General features: G+C 48.9%; 1 protein-coding gene across 5 annotated transcripts in view; it reads left to right on the top strand.

Moving 5' to 3' along the window:
- The window catches only part of LOC137356083 (membrane-anchored junction protein), a 141,685-nt gene that overhangs the window by 79,142 nt on the left and 40,379 nt on the right, over nucleotides 1–22,164 (top strand). For 4 of the 5 annotated variants that reach the window (XR_010970993.1, XM_068021891.1, XM_068021892.1 and 1 more), the window contains exons 9-10: nucleotides 8,000–8,066; nucleotides 14,224–14,350. Coding sequence is in view for 4 of the 5 variants with exons in the window: in XM_068021891.1 (XP_067877992.1) it covers nucleotides 8,000–8,066; nucleotides 14,224–14,350 (194 nt within the window). In the remaining variant the exon portion in view is untranslated. Of the gene's footprint in view, nucleotides 1–7,999; nucleotides 8,067–14,223; nucleotides 14,351–16,544; nucleotides 17,329–22,164 lie in introns of those variants that run through there. The other variant, XM_068021893.1, reaches the window with a different exon arrangement.

The raw sequence follows: 22,164 nt of genomic DNA, 5'->3' as shown, positions 1-22,164 counted from the left end.
AAATCCATTTGAAATTAAATTTTCCTGAACTAACATCTTTGCCTCCCTGTTCAATTGGGATTTATTTCCTTCTCTGTGACGCAACTCAATTTAACATTTGGTCAGTGCACTCTTACTAGTTCAAATTAATATAATTTGTATGAGTTATATATTACCTGGTATATGCACAATGGATGCAGTTAGTTATATATTACCCACAAAAGGCAAAATACTGTGGATGCTGGAAATCTGAAAAATGCTGGAAATACTCCTTTAATCTCTCCTCCCTTCTACCCTATTTCAGACCGTCCCTTTCATTCTTTCTTCCCCCCCCCCCAAAGTTCATAAACATTACACTATAACCCTTCCCACCATCCCCTACACCAATAATATTAGTTTGACCCCATTCCTCCCGCTCCCCTTGCATTGAAAAGCTTACCTGCTCCCCCCTCCCCACCAGTGTTCCGCCTCGGGGATCCGAAGGCACGGGAATGCCAGCCACCGGCACCAATGTCGCACCAGGACAGATGGCAAGAGTGAGAAGGTTACCTATTCCTTTATTTAAATTTCACATATTTAACTTTGGCTCCTGTCGCCGAGTGGCGGGGCAGGCGGGGCGGCCACAGGGCCTTGCGGCTGACGGCAATATCAGGCTGGGCCTTCCTGGTGTCAAGGTCCATGGCAGGCCTCTGCCGGCGGCATTTTCTGGCCACTCCCCCCCCCCACCCCCCTCCCCCACAATCCACCGCCACAAGCCCGATGTCGGGGGGTCTGTAAAATTCACCCTTACATCTCTAACATTTTTCAGTTTTGATGAAAGGCCATCAACCTGAAATGTTAACTGTTTCTCTGTCCACAGATGCTGTGTCATCTGCTGAGTATTTCCAGCATTTTTTCTCTTTTTATTTCAGATTTCCAACATCTGCAGTATTTTCTTGACATGGTCGAGCAAAATCTGTGGCAGTGAATGACTAAACCAGTTGTGCATGAGATGCATACAAGTTTGCAGCCCTGTTGAGGGAGAGACGTTGGTAACGGTACCAGGGGGAATGACAAGAATGGGTAACAATGAGTAATTTGGACTGAAGCAAGGAAGCTGGTTAGCAGGTCAAGAGCAGCAGAGCTGTTGTGACAAGTTGAGGGTTAGAGGAGAAGGGGTTATGGAAACATAGAAAATATGAGCAGGAGTAGGCCTTGATGATCATGGCTGATCATCCAGCTCAGCAACCTGTTCCCGCTTTCGCCCCGTATCCTTTGATCCCTTTAAACCCAAGAGCTATATCTAACTCCTTGAAAACATACAATGTTTTGGCCTCAACTGCTTTCTGTGGTAGCGAATTCCACAGGCTCACCACTCTCTGGGTGAAGAAATTTCTCCTCATCTCAGTCCTGAATGGTTTACTCCGTATCCTCAGACTATGACCCCGGTTCTGGACTCCCCCACCATCGGGAACATCCTTCCTGTCAAGTCCTGTTAGAATTTTATAGGTTTCTATGAGATCCCCCTCACTCTTCTGAACTCCGGTTAATATAATCCTAACCGACTCGAGGAGAGGTGGTGGCGTAGTGGTATTGTCACAGGACTAGTAACCCAGAGACCCAGGGTATTGTTCTGGGGGGCATGGGTTCAAATCCCACCACAGCAGAAGGTGGAATTTGAATTGAATTAATAAATCTGGAATTTAAAAAGCTAGTCTAATGATGGCCATGAAACCATTGTAGATTGTTGTAAAAGCCCAGCTGGTTCACTAATGTTCTTTAGGGAAGGAAATCTGCTGTCCTTACCTGGTCTGGCCTACATGTGACTCCAGATCCACTGCAATGTGATTGACTCTTACATGCCCTCTGAAATGGTCTAACAAACCACTCAGTTGTATCTAACCGCTACAAAGTCAATAAAAAGGAATGAAAAACTCCCTTCCTAACAGCACTTTGGATGTACCTACCCCACATAGAATACAGCGGTTCAAGGAGGCAGCTCACCACCACCTTCTCAAGGGCAATTAGGGATGGGCAATAAAATGCTGGCCTGGCCAGCGACGCCCACATCCCATGAATGAATTAAAAAAAAAATCTCTCCTCATACGTCAGTCCTGCCATCCCAGGAATCAGTCTGGTAAACCTTTGCTGCACTCCTTGCAAGAACATCCTTCCTCAAATAAGGAGACCAAAACTGCACACAATATTCCAGGTGTGGCCTCACCAAGGCCCTGTATAATTGCAGCAAGACATCCCTGCTCCTGTACTCGAATCCTCTCGCTATGAAGGCCAACATACCATTTGTCTTTTTTACCGCCTGTTAGACCTGCATGCTTACCTTCAGCGACTGGTGTACGAGAACACCCAGGTCTCGCTGCATATTCCCCTCTCTCAGTTTATAGCTGTTCAGATAATAATCTACTTTCCTGATTTTGCTACCAAAGTGGATAACCTCACATTTATCCACATTATACTGCATCTTCCATGCATTTGTCCACTTACTCAATTTGTCCAAATCGCCCTGAAGCCTCTCTGCATCCTCCTCACAACTTACCCTCCCACCCAGTTTTGTGTCATCTGCAAATATGGAGATAGTACATTTAGTTCTCTCATCTAAATCATTAATATATATTGTAAATATATATTAGTGACCACCTCCAGGCGCGTATCCATTGTCTCTCGAGATAAGGAGGCCCAAAAGAATATTGTAAATAGCTGGAGTCTTAGCACTGATCCCTGCGGTAGCCCACTAGTCACTGCCTACCATTCGGAAAAAGACCCGTTTATTCCTACTCTTTGTTTCCTGTCTGCCAACCAATTTTCTATCCATCGCAATACACTACCCCCAATCCCATGCGCTTTAATTTTACACGCTAATCTCTTATGTGGGACTTTGTCGAAAGCCTTCTGAAAGTCCAAATAAACCACATCCACTGGCTCCCCCTCATTAACTCTACTAGTTACATCCTCGAAGAATTCTAGTAGATTTGTCAAGCATGATTTCCCTTTTGTAAATCCATGCTGACTCTGTCCAAATCCACCACTGTTCTCCAAGTGCTCTGCTATAAAATCTTTGATAATGGACTCTAGAATTTTCCCCACCACCGATGTCAGGCTGACTAGTCTATAATTCCCTGCTTTCTCTCTACCTCCCTTTTTAAATAGTGGTGTTACATTAGCTACCTTCCAATCTGTAGGAATTGTTCCAGAGTCTATAGAATCTTGGAAAATGACCAACAATGCATCCACTATTTCTAGGGCCACTTCCTTAAGTACTGAGGGATGTAGATTATCAGGCCCTGGGGATTTATCGGCCTTCAATCTCATCAGTTTCCCCAAAACCATTTCTCTACTCATACTGATTTCCTTCAATTCCTCTCTCTCACTAAACCCTTTGTTCCCCAACATTTCTGGTCTGGTATTTGTGTCCTCTTTTGTGAAGACAGAATGTATGCATTTAGTTGGTCACCCATTTCTTTGTTCTCCATAATAAATTTCCCTGTTTCTGACTGCCAGGGACCTACGTTTGTACTAATCTTTTTCTCTTCACATACCTATAGAAACTTTTACAGTCAGTTTTTATGTCCCCCTCAAGCTTGCTCTAGTACTATTTTCCCCTTCTTAGTCCTCCTTTGCTGAATTCTAAACTGCTCCCAATTCTCAGGTCTGTTGTTTTTTTCTGGCGAATTTATATGCCTCTTCCTTGGATCTAATGCTATCTCTAATTTCCCTTGTAAGCCATGGTTTGGCTACCTTTCCCGTTATACTTTTGCGCCAGACAGGAATAAACAATTGTTGCAGTTCATTCATATTCTCTTTGAATGTTTACCATTGCCTTTCCACCATCATCCCTTTAAGTAACGTTTCCCAATCCATCGTAGCCAACTCGCGCCTCATACCTTCGTAGTTTCCTTTACTAAGATTCAGGACCCTTGTCTCAGAATAAACTACATCACTCTCCATCTTGATGAAGAATTCTATCATATTATGGTCGCTTATCCCCAAGGGGTTTCGCACAATTTGATTGTCAATTATTCCTCTCTCATTACACAATACCCGGTCTAGGATGGCTTGTTCTCTAGTTGGTTCCTCAACGTATTGGTCCAGAAAAACCAATACGTTGTGGGCGGCACAGTGGCGCAGTGGTTAGCACCGCAGCCTCACAGCTCCAGGGACCCGGGTTCGATTCTGGGTACTGCCTGTGTGGAGTTTGCAAGTTCTCCCTGTGTCTGCGTGGGTTTTCGCCGGGTGCTCCGGTTTTCTCCCACATCCAAAGACTTGCAGGTGATAGGTAAATTGGCCGTTGCAAATTGCCCCTAGTGTAGGGAGGTGATAGAGAATATGGGATTACTGTAGGATTATTATAAATGATAAATGGGTGGTTGTTGGTCGGCACAGACTCGGTGGGCCGAAGGGCCTGTTTCAGTGCTGTATCTCTAAATAAAATAAATAAAAATAAAAACCATCCCGTATGCACTCCAAGAATTCCTCCTCTACGGTATTGTGACTAATTTGATTTTCCCAATCTATATGCAGATTAAAATCACCCATAATTACAGATGTTCCTTTATCGTATACGTCTCTAATTTCCTGTTTAATGCCATTCCCAACATCACCACTACAGTTTGGGGGCCTATATACAACCCCCACTAACATTTTTTGCCCCTTAGTGTTTCTCAGCTCTACCCATACAGATTCCACATTGTCAGAGCTAATATTTTTCCTCGCTATTGCGTTAATTTCCTCTTTAACCAGCAATGCAACTCCACCGCCATTTGCTTTTTTTCCGTCCTTCCTAAATACTGAATACCCCTGGATGTTCATTTCCCATCCCTGGTCACCTTGCAGCCATGTCTCCGTAATCCCGACTATATCATACCCGTTTACATCTATTTGCACGATTAATTCATCCACTTTATTGCGAATGCTCCGCGTGTTAAGGCACAAAGCCTTAAGGCTTGTCTTTTCAACATTACTAGGCTCCTTCCCACTGTTTCTCACTGTGGCCCTGTTTGATTCTGGCCCTTGATCACTTTTCTTATTCCCCTTACTGTCTTTTTTTCTTGTCTTTGATCCCCCCTCCTCTGACTCCTTGCAAAGGTTCCCATCCCCCTGCCATTTTAGTTTAAACCCTCCCCAACCACTCCAGCAAATACTCCCCCTAGAACATCAGTCCCGGTTCTGCCCAGGTGTAACCCGTCCAGTTTGTACTGATCCCACCTCCCCCAGAACCTGTCCCAATGTCCCAGGAATCTAAAACCCTCCCCCTCACACCATCTCTTCAGCCACGTATTCATCCGATATATCCTGCTATTTCTACTCTGACTAGCACGTGGCACTGGTAGTAATCCTGAGATCACTACCTTTGAAGTCCTACTTTTCAACTTACTTCCTAACTCCCTATATTCTGCTTTTAGGACCTCATCCTTTTTTTTTACCTACGTCATTCGTGCCAATGTGTACCACGACCATTGGATGTTCGCCCTCCCTCTTCAGAATGTCCTGTAACTGCTCTGAGACATCCTTGACCCTAGCACCAGGGAGGCAACATGCTATTCCCCTTACAATGGAATCCCCTATAACTATTGCATTCCCACACTGTTTACTCCTCCCCTGTGCAGCAGAGCCAACCGTGGTGCAACGAATTGCGCTGTTGCTGCTTTCCCCTGAGAAGCCATTCCCCCCAACAGTATATCTGTTTTGCAAGGGAATAGCCACAGGAGATTCCTGCACTGCCTGCCTAGTCCTCTTGCTCTGCCTGGTGGTCACCCATTCCCTTCCTGCCTGTGGAGTCTCAGCCTGCGGTGTGACCACCTCTCTATACGTGCTATCCACGATACTCTTCGCCTCGTGGATGCTCCACAGTGTCCCCAGCTGCCGCTCCAGCTCCGAAACCTGGGCTTCCAGAAGCTGCAGCTGGAGACATATCCTGCACACATGATGGTCCCGGGCACTGGGATCGTTCCCGGCTTCCCACATAGAGCGCGAGGAGCACCCCACGGCTTTGAGCTCTCCTGCCATGACTTAACCCTTTAAATTAAACCTTTTGGAAGATCTTAACATCAAATAATATCAATTACTCTAGGGCCCTTCTTCCCTGCTCCTTGTTACTACAGAACTCCCTAAAAAACACTACTTACTATATATGAAAAAAACTGTCGACCTTTCTTACCTTAGATACTTACCCAGCTAATTAGAGCTATTCCCTAACAGCAGTTACTCACCAACCAGTCACCTTGCAGCTTTCCCGTGACGTCACTGTTGGCTTTATTTTTCAAGTTGGGAGTTTGAGAGTGAGTTTGTGAGGAAAGGGGGGGGGGGGGTGAGTTTTTTTTTCCACAGGCAGATTGTTTGAGTGGGTGGAGTGGGGAAGAGTGGTATGGCTGTTGGTGGGAGAGTTTATGTGAAGGGTAAGATTAAGTGTCGATAGGAAAGTAAGGAGGAGGATGGGGAATAGGGTAGAAACTGGGCTTAGAGAGAAGATCTTGATGAAGAAGTCAGTGTGGAGCTTGAGAAAGTAGTACATGACACAAATATTTAGTGAGAGGCGGGAGAGGTGGAAAATGGTGAGCTCCTCAAAGGACTAAAAAATATGAGAAGAGTTGGGGCATGCACAGGAACGGGAATAGACCATTTAGCCCCTCGAGCCTGTTCCGTCATTCAGTGAATACAGTGAATAGTTGAGGCCCCAACGCAGATCCTCGCGGGACACCACTAGTCACATCCCGCTAATTAGATCTGCCAATGATCCCTACTCTCTGTCTGTTGCTGCTTAGGCAATTTCTTAACCAGGTCAATAATTTGCCTTCAGTTCCACGAGCTTCAACTTTAGATAAAAGGACTTTATCAAATGCCTCCTTGGAAATCCATATAAATAACATCTATAGACAGACCCCTGTCCATCACTTTAGGCACCTCATCAAAAGATTCAAGCAGATTCGTCAGGCATGACGTACATTTTACAAATCCACGCTGGCTCTCCCTGACCAACTGGAAGTTTTTCTGGTGTTCAGCCATCCTGCCCTTAATTATGGACTGTAGCAATTTCCCAACATCTGATGTTACCCTAACTGGTCTATATATAATTCCCTAGTTTCCCTCTGTTACACCTCTTGAATAGTGGAGTGACGTGCAATTTTCTAATCTAAAGGAATCGTTCCCAAATTGAGAGAACTTTGCAAGATTATAGTTAGGGCATCAGCAATGTTTCCACCTCCTTTTAAAACTATGGGATGGAGACCATCTGGTCCTGGCGATTTGTTGCTCTTCGGTGCCATTAATTTCTCCTTCATTGTTATCTTGCTTACATTAATTTTGTTGAGTCCCTGTCCCTGATTTAATAATAGTTTTCTTGGGATGTCTGGCATACTGACGCTTCCTCTGCTGTAAGTACTGAAGCACAGTAATTAACCAGCATGTCCACCATTTCCTTGATCATGCAGTGATCAGTCTTCTGCTGGTGGAGCCAGAGAGCAGGGCCGTGGACAAGGTAAGAGAAGTTATTCCTAAAGGAGTGAGTCTGGGCAGGTGGTCGCTGCTAACAGAGGGTGAGACAGTTGGGATTCCTTCTCTGGAAGAGCCAGTGACCATGTATCTCCAGAAGAATACCAGGGGAGGCACAGAGGGAGGATGTAGGCTTGTTATACACAGCACCTCAAGATTGGGGCGGAGGCGAGAGTGAAGATAAGATGAGCAATACTGTCAAGTTGAGGAGGGGAATCGAAGGATTGTACTGGAGGAGGGAGAAGTAACGATGGATTTATCGTGATCTGGTGTCTCAGCCCATTTAGGGAGCTGGTGCGTCGGCCCACATCGGGAGCTGGCACCCCAGCCAAGATTGGGAACTAATTTTGTGGAGGCCCTGCACGTTAACCACACCATGCTCCAACATCTTCACCAGCAGCAACTCTCAAGCCTTCAGGTGACACCAGTAATGTTTTTCTACCCAAATTAATGTTGTGAGCCATGTAGCTGGGCTTCCCAGCTCCTCCATTGCTGTGTAACTATTTAGTGACTTGAAAATATTTTATTTTTAATCTAGAAACGAGCAAAGAAGTCTACCCAAGCACAGAGCCCACTCACCAAGCAGCTCAACTCATGGGGTTCAGGTTGGTACACTCTTCCTAGGCCAGGATGATTACTCAGTGCTTAGAGCACACAAAGCAAAATGTGGCTTCAATTATTTAGGGGCATTATGAGCAACAACATTACCCATGCCCATTGGATAAACTCTTCCATTAAAACAGCAGACAAAGGATTTTCATACAGATGTGAAATGCAGTGCATACATTAGTTTCTAGGTCTGTAGGTCTCATCTCCAAGAAAGACAAATTCCTTTTAGATTCAATAGCTATCTAAAAATGACACAACAATCTTTGTAATATTAATGAAAGCAAAATACTGCTGATGCTGGAAACCTGAAATAAAAACAAGAAATGCTGGAAATACTCAGCAGGTGTGGCAGCATCTGTGGAGAGAGAAGCAGAGTTAACATTTATTCTTGCTTTCAAGTAAGATCTCTTCTAAACTGTTCATTCTTAGCAGATATCAATTACACATAAACACATAGTGTACTAAATTACAGTCTAACCACACTGAGTATTAAATTATACTGTACACCCCCTCAACCAGGTATTAAATTACACTGTGCACCACCACACCGAGTATTAAATTACACTGTGTAGCCTCACACCAAGTATTACATTACACTGTACCCCACCCCCCCCCCCCCCACACCAAGCATTACATTACACTGTGTAGCCTCACACCAAGTATTACATTACACTATACCCCACCACCCACCCCCCCCACACCAAGCATTACATTACACTGTACCCCACCACCCCCCCCACACCAAGTATTACATTACACTGTACCCCACCACCCCCCTCACACCAAGTATTACATTACACTGTACCCCACCCCCCCCCACACCAAGTATTACATTACACTGTGTAGCCTCACACCAAGTATTACATTACACTGTACCCCACCACTACCCCCACACCAAGTATTACATTACACTGTACCCCACCACCCCCCTCACACCAAGTATTACATTACACTGTACCCCACCACCCCCCCCCCCACACCAAGTATTACATTACACTGTACCCCACCACCCCCCTCACACCAAGTATTACATTACACTGTACCCCACCACCCCCCTCACACCAAGTATTACATTACACTGTACCCCACCACCCCCCCCACACCAAGCATTACATTACACTGTGTAGCCTCACACCAAGTATTACATTACACTGTACCCCCCCCCCCACACCAAGCATTAAATTACACTGTGTAGCCTCACACCAAGTATTACATTACACTGTACCCCCCCCCCCCCCACACCAAGCATTACATTACACTGTGTAGCCTCACACCAAGTATTAAATTACACTGTGTAGCCTCACACCAAGTATTACATTACACTGTACCACCCCCCCCCCACACCAAGCATTACATTACACTGTGTAGCCTCACACCAAGTATTAAATTACACTGTGTAGCCTCACACCAAGCATTACATTACACTGTGTAGCCTCACACCAAGTATTACATTACACTGTACCCCCACCCCCCCCCCCACACCAAGCATTACATTACACTGTGTAGCCTCACACCAAGTATTACATTACACTGTACCCCCCCCCCCCCACACCAAGCATTACATTACACTGTGTAGCCTCACACCAAGTATTACATTACACTGTACCCCACCACACCAAGCATTACATTACACTGTGTAGCCTCACACCAAGTATTACATTACACTGTACCCCACCACACCAAGCATTACATTACACTGTGTAGCCTCACACCAAGTATTACATTACACTGTACCCCCCCCCCCCACACCAAGCATTACATTGCACTGTGTAGCCTCACACCAAGTATTACATTACACTGTACCCCCCCACCCAACACCAAGTATTACATTACACTGTGTAGCCTCACACCAAGTATTACATTACACTGTACCCCCCCCCACACCAAGCATTACATTACACTGTGTAGCCTCACACCAAGTATTACATTACACTGTACCCCCCCCCCCACACCAAGCATTACATTGCACTGTGTAGCCTCACACCAAGTATTACATTACACTGTACCCCCCCACCCAACACCAAGCATTACATTACACTGTGTAGCCTCACACCAAATATTACATTACACTGTACCCCCCCCCCACACCAAGCATTACATTACACTGTGTAGCCTCACACCATGTATTACATTACACTGTACCCCCCCACACCAAGCATTAAATTACACTGTGTAGCCTCACACCAAGTATTACATTACACTGTACCCCCCACACCAAGCATTAAATTACACTGTGTAGCCTCACACCGAGCATTAAATTACACTGTGTAGCCTCACACCAAGTATTACATTACACTGTACCCCCCACACCGAGCATTAAATGACACTGTGTAGCCTCACACCGAATACTAAATTACACTGTCTGCTGCCACACCGAGTATTAAATTACACTGTGCAGCCTCACACTGAGTATTAAATTACACTGTATGCTGCCACACCGAGTATTAAATTACACTGTGCAGCCTCACGCTGAGTATTAAATTACACTGTGCAGCCTCACACTGAGTATTAAATTACACTGTGCAGCCTCACACTGAGTACTAAATTACACTGTGCACCCTCGCACTGAGTATTAAATCACACTGTGCATCCCCACACTGAGTATTAAATTACACTGTGCAGCCTCGCACTGAGTATTAAATTACACTGTGCAGCCTCGCACCGAGTATTAAATTACACTGTGCCTCCTCGCACCGAGTATTAAATTACACTGTGCCTCCTCGCACCGAGTATTAAATTACACTGTGCCTCCTCGCACCGAGTATTAAATTACACTGTGCCTCCTCGCACCGAGTATTAAATTACACTGTGCCTCCTCGAACCGAGTATTAAATTACACTGTGCAGCCTCGCAACGAGTATTAAATTACACTGTGCAGCCTCACACTGAGTACTAAATTACACTGTGCCTCCTCGCACCGAGTATTAAATTACACTGTGCAGCCTCGCACCGAGTATTAAATTACACTGTGCCTCCTCGCACCGAGTACTAAATTACACTGTGCCTCCTCGCACCGAGTATTAAATTACCCTGTGCAGCCTCGCACTGCGTATTAAATTACACTGTGCCTCCTCACACTGAGTACTAAATTACACTGTGCCTCCTCGCACCGAGTATTAAATTACCCTGTGCAGCCTCGCACCGAGTATTAAATTACTCTGTGCCTCCTCGCACCGAGTATTAAATTACACTGTGCAGCCTCGCACCGAGTATTAAATTACACTGTGCAGCCTCACACCGAGTATTAAATTACACTGTGCAGCCTCGCACCGAGTATTAAATTATACTGTGCCTCCTCGCACCGAGTATTAAATTACACTGTGCAGCCTCGCACCGAGTATTAAATTATACTGTGCAGCCTCGCACCGAGTATTAAATTATACTGTGCCTCCTCGCACCGAGTATTAAATTACACTGTGCCTCCTCACACCGAGTATTAAATTACACTGTGCCTCCTCACACTGAGTACTAAATTACACTGTGCCTCCTCGCACCGAGTACTAAATTACACTGTGCCTCCTCGCACCGAGTATTAATTTACCCTGTGCAGCCTCGCACTGAGTATTAAATTACACTGTGCCTCCTCACACTGAGTACTAAATTACACTGTGCCTCCTCGCACCGAGTATTAAATTACCCTGTGCAGCCTCGCACCGAGTATTAAATTACTCTGTGCCTCCTCGCACCGAGTATTAAATTACACTGTGCAGCCTCGCACCGAGTATTAAATTACACTGTGCAGCCTCACACCGAGTATTAATTTACACTGTGCAGCCTCGCAACGAGTATTAAATTATACTGTGCCTCCTCGCACCGAGTATTAAATTATACTGTGCCTCCTCGCACCGAGTATTAAATTACACTGTGCAGCCTCACACCGAGTATTAAATTACACTGTGCAGCCTCGCACCGAGTATTAAATTATACTGTGCCTCCTCGCACCGAGTATTAAATTACACTGTGCAGCCTCGCACCGAGTATTAAATTATACTGTGCAGCCTCGCACCGAGTATTAAATTATACTGTGCCTCCTCGCACCGAGTATTAAATTACACTGTGCAGCCTCGCACCGAGTATTAAATTATACTGTGCAGCCTCGCACCGAGTATTAAATTATACTGTGCCTCCTCGCACCGAGTATTAAATTACACTGTGCAGCCTCGCACCGAGTATTAAATTATACTGTGCAGCCTCGCACCGAGTATTAAATTACACTGTGCAGCCTCGCACCGAGTATTAAATTATACTGTGCCTCCTCGCACCGAGTATTAAATTACACTGTGCAGCCTCGCACCGAGTATTAAATTACACTGTGCAGCCTCGCACCGAGTATTAAATGATACTGTGCCTCCTCGCACCGAGTATTAAATTACACTGTGCAGCCTCGCACCGAGTATTAAATTACACTGTGTATCCTCACACTGAGTATTAATTTTTTTATTTGTTTATGGTATGTGGGTGTCACTGGATAGGCCTGCATTTATTGCCCATCCCTAATTGTCTTTGATGGTGGTTGGGAGCTGCCTTCTTGAACCGCTGCAGACCTTGATGTGTAGACACATCCACAGTGCTGTTAGGGAGGGAGTTCCTGGTATTTGACCCAGCAACAGTGAAGGAACGGCAATATAGTTTCAAGTTAGGATGGCTTCTGGCTTGGAGGGGAACTTTCAGGTAGTGGTGTTCCCATGCATCTACTGTCCTTGTCCTTCTAGGTGGTAGAGGTCATGGGTTTGGAAGGTGCTGTCGAAGGAGCCTTGATGAGTTACTGCAGTGCATCTTGTAGATGGTACACACTGCTGCCACTGTGTGTCGGCGGTGAAGGGAGTGCATGTTGAAGGTGGTGGATGGTGTGCCAATCAAGCGGGCTGCTTTGTCCTAGATAGTGTCAAGCTTCTTGAGTGTTGTTGGAGCTGCACCCATCCAGAGAGGTGGAGAGTATTCCATCACACTTCTGACTTGTGCCTTGTAGATGGTGGATAGGCTTTGGGGAGACAGGAGGTGAATTACTCACCGCAGAATTCCCAGCCTCTGACCTGCTCTTGTCGCCACAGCATTTATATGGCTGATCCAGTTCAGTTTCTGGTCCATGGTGACTCCCAGGATGTTGATAGTGGGGAATTCAGTGATGGTAATGCCATTGAACATCAAGGGGAGATGGCTAGATTCTCTCTTGTTTGAGATGGTCATTGCCTGGCTCTTGTGTTGCATGAATGTTACTTGCCACTTATCAGCCCAAGCCTGGATGTTGTCCAGATCTTGCTGCATTTCTACACGGACTGCTTCAGTATCTGAGGAGTCACGAATGGTGCTGAACATTGTGCAATCATCAGCGAACATCCCCACTTCTGACCTTATGATTGAAGGAAGTTCATTGATGAAGCAGCTGAAGATGGTTGGGCCTAGGACACTACCCTGAGGAACTCCTGCAGTGATGTCCTGGAGCTCAGATGATTGACTTCCAACAACCACAACCATCTTCCTTTGTGCTAGGGATGACTCCAACCAGCGGAGAGCTGTCCCCCTGATTCCCATTGACTTCAGTTTTGCGAGGGCTCTTTGATGCCATACTCGGTCAAATGGTGCTTTGATGTCAAGGGCAGTCACTCTCACCTCACCTCTGAGGTTCAGCCCTTTTGTCCATGTTTGAACCAAGGCTGTAATGAGGTCAGGTGCTGAGTGGCCCTGGCAGAACCCAAACTGAGTGTCAATGAGAAAATTATTGCTGAGCAAGTGCTGCTTGATATCACTGTCGATGACCCCTTCCATCACTTTGCTCACGATTGGGAGTAGACTGATAGGGCAGTAATTGGCTGGGTTGGATTTGTCCTGCTTTTTGTGCACAGGACATACCTGGGCAATTTTCCACATTGCCGGGTAGATGCCTGTGTTATAGCTGTACTGGAACAGCTTGGCTTGGGGCGCAGCTAGTCTGGAGCACAAGTCTTCAGTACTATTGCTGGAATGTTATTAGGGCCCATAGCCTTTGAGTATTATGCTGTGTGGCCTCGCACCGAGTATTAAATTACAATGTGCATCCCCACACCGAGTACTATTTTACACTGGGGACCAACAAGTGAAACTGTGAAGTCTTACCTTATACATGTAGCAAAGTAATGGGCTGTAAACTATCCTGTAAACTGGTTTTCTCATCAGGTAAGCCTGAAAATGCGACACACAGTTGGAGTGGTGATGGCGTAAAGGAGCAAACCACCTTACATCAGAAACTGAATCATGACTCACCACAAGCAGCAGTAGGAGGGATTTTCCAGTTTTTAATCAGGTAATAGATTTATGCTTTTGCTATTTAATTTAGTATTTTAAACCTGCTTCACTCCTAAATCTTTTACGAGGGCAGTTTCTACTAACTATGTGGGGGTGCTAGGCTGCACTCGGACATGTTTGTTGGCCTCAGCCCTCTTGGGCTTAGCAGGAGATGTTTCAGCTAGCGTTCCTGCTCCTAATTATTACCCTGTTACCTGACTCGCACCAAGTCCCGTTTCACCCGTCAGCCCTGTCCTCCCTGACCTACATCGGATTTCAATGCAGCCACGCCTCAAGTTTAAGTTTCTTAGAAGTTTTTTTGAAGGTTTTCACGTTGAGAGTGGTAACATTGAGTAAGGTGATTTTTACGGTTTTACACCATGTGAAATTGCTCAGAGAAAACAACAGTTGTTTCCTTGAAAAAGGAGTTCTTAGAAGTGGCAGGCCTGAATATTTCTGGCGGTGTACTCTGCTCATCGCCTGGAACAATAACTAGAATGGGTGGAAACAGTGGGTTTATATGTGGTGGAGAATGAGAATGTTTGTTGGATCCTACTGCTAACAAGTCATTACATGTTCTTGTTCCTGCTATTGGTCAGCTAATGGTGTTTCATAATAGGTCAGTGCATGCTATTATTCCTGTTATTGGCTAATTTAGGGCCTCTTCCCGCCACCGCTGGGATCTTACCAGTCCTGGGGGTTGCCTCTGCCACACGGGGAGGACGCCTTGTAACATGAGGTGCCCTCCCTGCAGGCTTGGTTGGGGAGGGGTGTGCTACCTCCTTTGTGGGCAATTTGTTGCCCATGGAGGAACCCCTGCAGGACCCTCCCCTCCCCTGGACTGTACGACCACAGCCTCCAGCCTCACACCGCGCCCCCCCCCCCCCCCCCACCTTTGCTGGAGTCTTCAGCTTGGCCTGGTGACCCCGCCTCACCTACCTCTGGTCCGGGGTTCCAGCGCTGGTCCTGGGTCCGAGGCCTCTGCAGTGGCGCTCTCGATACTGTTGAGCTGCCGGCTCTCTGGTTGGTCAGCAGGTCCCGGAGGCGGGATCCCTGTCTTTAAAGGAATGGGGATCCCGGCACGGGAAACTTGGAGGTTAAAAGTCCGGAGGATCGCTCTCGGGGACGCGAAAAGGCCGAGGCGGGGTTCCCCCTGTCTTTTTGGCTCGGTGCCGGGAGCCCCGCCTCCAGAACCAAATCCAGTCCTATGAGTGGGCCTATGGTAAACTTGGTATGTTGGCATGCCCTAATATGACTTGGTAATGAGAAGAAATAGTGTGGAAAGTTGTTGTTCCATCTCCATGGTGAAATTGATGTTCAAATGTTGGTTATTAAGATGTTGTAGCAAACAGAAGATCTCTTATTCTTGTTTTCAAATCCATTCATGGCCTCAGCACTCCCTAATTCTATAATCTCCTCCAACCTCACAGCCCCACAAGATCTCGGCACTCCTCCAATTCTGGAGTTTTGAGCATCGCTGGTTTTCATCGCTCCAATCAATGCAAACTTAATAGGAAAATAGGGCTTAGGAGCAGGTGTAGGCCATTCAGCCCTTCCAGCCTGCTCCGCCATTCAATAAGGCCATGGCTGATCTGGTTGTGGTCTCTACTCCACTTTCCTGTCTACCCCCATAACCCTTGACTCCCTTGTCGATCAAAAATCTACCTAACTCAGTCTTGAATAAATTCAATGACCCAGACCCCACTGCTTTCTAGGGAAGAGAATTCCACAGACTAACAACCCTTTGAGGAAAAAAAATTCTCCTCATCTCTCTCTTAAAAGGGAGACCTCTTATTCTTAAACTGTGTCCCCAGTTCTAGTTTTCCCCCACCAGTGGAAGCCTCCTTCCAGTATCTACTCGATCTGAAGTCCCTTCAGGACCTTATATGTTTCACTAAGATCACTTCTCATTCTTCTCAACTCCAATGGGTATAGGCCCAACCTGTTTCAACCTTTCTTCATAAGTCCTTCATCCCTGGAATTAGTGGAGTGAACCTTCTCTAATGCTGGCATTGTATTTCGTTTGGATGTAATCCATTGTTGTGAGTTCCAGTAAAATGGTTGCAATGGAAGCAATGGTCTAGATTCCAAGGATCTAAATGTTTTTGCATTTTGATGCCAGTTTTAAGAGAGTGATGATTTACCAGCCACGAGGCACACATTGACAGTGTGTTAATCTTGCTGATTATCAAAGCTACTGATCTTTTTTGCAGTGCTTTGTTTTCATTGCATACGATTTTTGGCATGAGGCGATCGCAGTAGCAGCTGCCACCTGCACCCAGAGTCGATAGTCTGCGAGGGTAAAGTTGCTACCAGGTCAAGGCGTAAACTCTTCATTACGGCACTGAGAATTTGCATTGTTTTAAAATAGTTTCTCCTGCCTTATTTCATACTGAATCCAAGATGTAGAATTGTTAAACTGGAATGCCACTGGGCCGAGGTAATGTTCCATCAGTCTCTTATGCCTCAGCTATGTTTGACATCAAAGCCTAGAGAGTGAATGCTGGCAGGCTATTTCACCATGGCTGTCTTACAGCCGAGTCCGATCTGGACGTGCCCTTATCCAATTTCCCCACCTCCTTTCCAACTGGGGAATCTGGCTGAATCCTCCCCTGTCTCTCTGTGACACTGGGATAGGAGCCTGGCTGATTCCAACTCCCACCCCTCTCTCTGACCCATGGACATGGGGGGGCAGGCTGGCTGAATCCTCCCCTCCCTCCCTCTCTCTCTTACACTGGGGAAAGAGCTCAGTTAAATCCTCCCCTCTCTCTTTCCAACCCTGGATCATGGGAACAGCGGTCTGGCTGATTCCTCCCCTCCCTGTCTGACCCAGGGGCAGTGGGGGAAGGAGGCTGTCTGATTCCTCTTCTCCCCCACTCTCCCTTTGACCCAGGGCCATTGAGGCCATCTGGGCTGTTGTCCCAGAGAAGTTGACACAGATCTGTCTGTCACCAGAGCCTCTGTGTCAGAGGGAATCGAAGCTGTGAAATTTCTGATCTATAAGGTGCATTGATTATGCAACCACAGTTGTAATATTACATTCAAATTGCCTCAGGCAAAAGGTGCTTGAATACATTACCATCAGTATCAGACATGTCAGTTATTTTAAATATAGTTCCTGTTAAAGTTATACATTGCTGTGAATGCTAGGAAGCTGTACATTGTTGTAAGTTGTGGTACTCTCTGCATTGTAATCCAGTTTGCTGCACACAACTCAATAAAACTATTTTGAGGAGCATTGAATCTCAGAAGTCCCTCCTTCCCAAAGACAGTAATATCTGGTGGAACCACTCCGCACTCAGCCTGCTAATTCTTTGGCCTTTCTGCACACAGCCGCCATGCATACACTTCCAGTGCTGGAGTTGACACTGCTGGCAGACCTCTCACAGGACCCCAGTCATAGAATCTTACAACACAGAACAAGGCCATTTGGCCCATGCTACCTGAAAGAGCTATCTTATTAGTCTCACTCCCCTGCTCTTTCCCCTTAGCCCTGCAAATTTCGCCTTTTCAAGTACTTATCGCAAATCCCTTTTGAAGTCACAATAAGGTACATGTGGGCGGACAGTAGGCTGCGGTACCTGAGTATAGACAGTCTGAAAGTAGACCATCAAGGTCAAAATAGTAACATGCACACAAAATTAGCAAAATGTGTGCACTGTATGTGTGGAATGATTGCTGAGGCAGGTATCCATTCAGGGTCAGTCTGTGTCCATCCACCCACAAGCCTCTGAACTTGAAGGTTGCAAGTTTGGGCCCCACTCCAGAGGCTTGAGACAAAAAAATCAGGCCAGCAATCCGAGTGCAGTATTGAGGGAGTGCTGCACTGTCAGAGGGGCAGTACTGAGGCAGCACCGCACTGTCAAAGGGGCAGTACTGAGGGAGTGCTGCACTGTCGGGGGGGCAGTACTGAGGCAGCACCTCACTGTCAGAGGGGCAGTACTGAGGCAGCAACACACTGTCAGAGGGGCAGTACTGAGGGAGTGCCGCACTGTCGGGGGGAGCAGTACTGAGGCAGCATGCACTGTCGGAGGGACAACACTGCGGGAGTGCTGCACCCCTGGAGGGTCAGTACTGAGGGAGTGCTGCACTGTCGGAGGGGTATTACTGAGGGAGTGCTGCGCTGTCGGAGGGGCAGGACTGAGGGAGTGCTGCACCGTTGGAGTGTCAGCACTGAGGGAGTGCTGCACTGTCGGGGGGGCAGTACTGAGGCAGCATGCACTGTCGGAGGGACAACACTGCGGGAGTGCTGCACCCCTGGAGGGTCAGTACTGAGGGAGTGCTGCACTGTCGGAGGGGTATTACTGAGGGAGTGCTGCGCTGTCGGAGGGGCAGGACTGAGGGAGTGCTGCACCGTTGGAGTGTCAGCACTGAGGGAGTGCTGCGCTGTCGGAGGGGCAGGACTGAGGGAGTGCTGCACCGTTGGAGTGTCAGCACTGAGGGAGTGCTGCACTGTCAGAGGGGCAGTACTGAGGGAGTGCCGCACTGTCGGGGGGGTATTGCTGAGGGAGTGCTGTACTGTCGGAGGGGCAGTACTGAGGCAGCGCTGTACTGTCGGAGGATCAGTACTGAAGGAGTGCTGCACTGGCAAGGGGCAGTACTGAGGGAGTGCTGTACTGTCGGAGGGTCAGTACTGAGGGAGCGCTGCACTGGCAAGGGGCAGTACTGAGGGAGTGCTGGACTGTCGGAGGGGTATTACTGAGGGAGTGCTGTACTGTCGGAGGGTCAGTACTGAGGGAGTGCTGCACTTTCGGAGGGTCAGTACTGAAGGAGTGCTGCACTGTCAGTGAGCAGTACTGAGGGAGTGCAGCACTGTCGGAGGGGCAGGACTCAGTCAGCTGTGCACTGTCGGAGGGGCAACACTGAGGGAGTGCTGCAACGTTGGAGGGCCCGTACTGAGGGAGTGCTGCACTGTCGCAGGGGCAGTACTGAGGCATCGCTGCACTGCCAGAGGGGCAGCACTGAGGGAGTGTCGCACTGTCGGGGGGGCAGTACTGAGGCAGCATGCACTGTCGGAGGGGCAACACTGAGGGAGTGCTGCATCGCTGGAGGGTCAGTACTGAGGGAGTGCCGCATTGTCGGAGGGGTATTACTGAGGGAGTGCTGTACTGTCGGTGGGTCAGTCCTGAGGGAGTGCTGCATTGTCGGAGGTGCAATACTGAGGGAGTGCTGCACCGTTGGAGGGGCAGTACTGAGGGAGTGCCGCATTGTCGGGGGGGCAGTACTGAGGCATCATGCACTGTCGGGGGGGCAGTACTGAGGCAGCATGCACTGTCGGAGGGGCAACACTGAGGGAGTGCTGCACCCCTGGAGGGTCAGTACTGAGGGAGTGCTGCACTGTCGGAGGGGTATTACTGAGGGAGTGCTGTACTGTCGGAGGGGCAGTACTGAGGCAGCATGCACTGTCGGAGGGGCAACACTGAGGGAGTGCTGCACCGTTGGAGGGTCAGTACTGAGGGAGTGCTGCACTGTCAGAGGGGCAGGACTGAAGGAGTGCCGCACTGTCGGGGGGGGCGGTACTGAGGCAGCATGCACTGTCGGAGGGGCAACACTGAGGGTGTGCTGCACCCCTGGAGGATCAGTACTGAGGGAGTGCTGCACTGTCAGAGGGGCAGTACTGAGGGAGTGCTGCACTGTCAGAGGGGCAGGACTGAGGCAGCGCTGCACTGTCAGAGGGTCAGTACTGAGGGAGTGCTGCACTGTCAGAGGGGCAGTACTGATGGAGTGCTGCACCGTTGGAGTGTCAGCACTGAGGGAGTGCTGCACTGTCGGGGGGGCAGAACTGAGGCAGCATGCACTGTCGGAGGGACAACACTGCGGGAGTGCTGCACCCCTGGAGGGTCAGTACTGAGGGAGTGCTGCACTGTCGGAGGGGTATTACTGAGGGAGTGCTGTACTGTCGGAGGGGCAGGACTGAGGGAGTGCTGCACTGTCAGAGGGGCAGTACTGAGGGAGTGCCGCACTGTCGGGGGGGTATTGCTGAGGGAGTGCTGTACTGTCGGAGGGGCAGGACTGAGGGAGTGCTGCACTGTCAGAGGGGCAGTACTGAGGCAGCGCTGCACTGTCGGAGGATCAGTACTGAAGGAGTGCTGCACTGGCAAGGGGCAGTACTGAGGGAGTGCTGCACTGTCGGAGGGTCAGTACTGAGGGAGTGCTGCACTGGCAAGGGGCAGTACTGAGGGAGTGCTGTACTGTCGGAGGGTCAGTACTGAGGGAGTGCTGTACTGTCGGAGGGGCAGTACTGAGGCAGCATGCACTGTCGGAGGGGCAACACTGAGGGAGTGCTGCACCCCTGGAGGTTCAGTACTGAGGGAGTGCTGCACTGTCGGAGGGGCAATACTTAGGGAGTGCTGTACTGTCGGATGGTCAATACTGAGGGAGTGCAGCACTGTCGGAGGGGCAGTACTCAGGCAGCTGTGCACTGTCGGAGGTGCAACACTGAGGGAGTGCTGCACTGTCAGAGGGGCAGTACTGAGGGAGTGCTGCACTGTCAGAGGGGCTATACTGAGGGAGTGCTGTACTGTCGGATGGTCAATACTGAGGGAGTGCAGCACTGTCGGAGGGGCAGTACTCAGGCAGCTGTGCACTGTCGGAGGTGCAACACTGAGGGAGTGCTGCACTGTCAGAGCGGCAGTACTGAGGGAGTGCTGCACTGTCGGGGGGGCAGTACTGAGGCAGCATGCACTGTCGGAGGGGCAACACTGAGGGAAAGCTGCACTGTCAGGGAGTAGTACTGAGGGAGTGCAGCACTGTTGGAGGGGTATTACTGAGTGAGTGCTGCACTGTCGGAGGGTCAGTACTGAGGGAGTGCTGCACTGTCGGAGGGTCAGTACTGAAGGAGTGCTGCACTGTCAGTGAGCAGTACTGAGGGAGTGCTGTACTGTCGGAGGGGCAGTACTGAGGCAGCACTGCACTGTCGGAGGGGCAACACTGAGGGAAAGCTGCACTGTCAGGGAGTAGTACTGAGGGAGTGCAGCACTGTTGGAGGGGCAGTACTGAGGGAGTGCTGCACTGTCGGGGGGGCAGTACTGAGGCAGCATGCACTGTCGGAGGGGCAGCACTGAGGGAGTGCCGCACTGTCGGTGGGTCAGTACTGAGGGAGTGCTGCACTGTCGGAGGGGCAACACTGAGGGAGTGCTGCACCGTTGGAGGGGTAGTACGAGGCATCGCTTCACTGCCAGAGGGGCAGCACTGAGGGAGTGCCGCACTGTCGGGGGGGCAGTACTGAGGGAGTGCTGCACTGTCGGAGGGGTATTACTGCGGGAGTGCTGTACTGTCGGTGGGTCAGTACTGAGGGAGTGCTGCACTGTCGGAGGTGCAATACTGAGGGAGTGCTGCACCGTTGGAGGGGTAGTACTGAGGGAGTGCCGCATTGTCGGGGGGGCAGTACTGAGGCATCATGCACTGTCGGAGGGGCAACACTGAGGGAGTGCTGCACCCCTGGAAGATCAGTACTGAGGGAGTGCTGCACTGTCAGGGGGGCAGTACTGAGGGAGTGCTGCACTGTCAGAGGGGCACGACTGAGGGACCGCAGCACTGTCGGACGGGCAGTACTGAGGGAGTGCTGCACTGTCAGAGGGTCAGTAATGAGGGAGTGCTGCACTGTCAGAGGGGCAGTACTGAGGGAGTGCAGCACTGTCGGACGGGCAGCACTGAGGTAGTGCTGCACTGTCAGAGGGTCAGTACTGAGGGAGTGCTGCACTGTCAGAGGGTCAATACTGAGGGAGTGCTGCACTGTCAGAGGGTCAATACTGAGGGAGTGCTGCACTGTCAGAGGGGCAGTACTGAGAGGAGTGCTGCACTGTCAGAGGGTCAGTACTGAGGGAGTGCTGC

The sequence above is a fragment of the Heterodontus francisci genome, chromosome 44, assembly GCF_036365525.1.
Source record: "Heterodontus francisci isolate sHetFra1 chromosome 44, sHetFra1.hap1, whole genome shotgun sequence".
Lineage (NCBI taxonomy): Eukaryota > Metazoa > Chordata > Chondrichthyes > Heterodontiformes > Heterodontidae > Heterodontus > Heterodontus francisci.
Note: the sequence above shows the minus strand (reverse complement) of the source record. Positions and strands in the feature narration are given on the sequence as shown.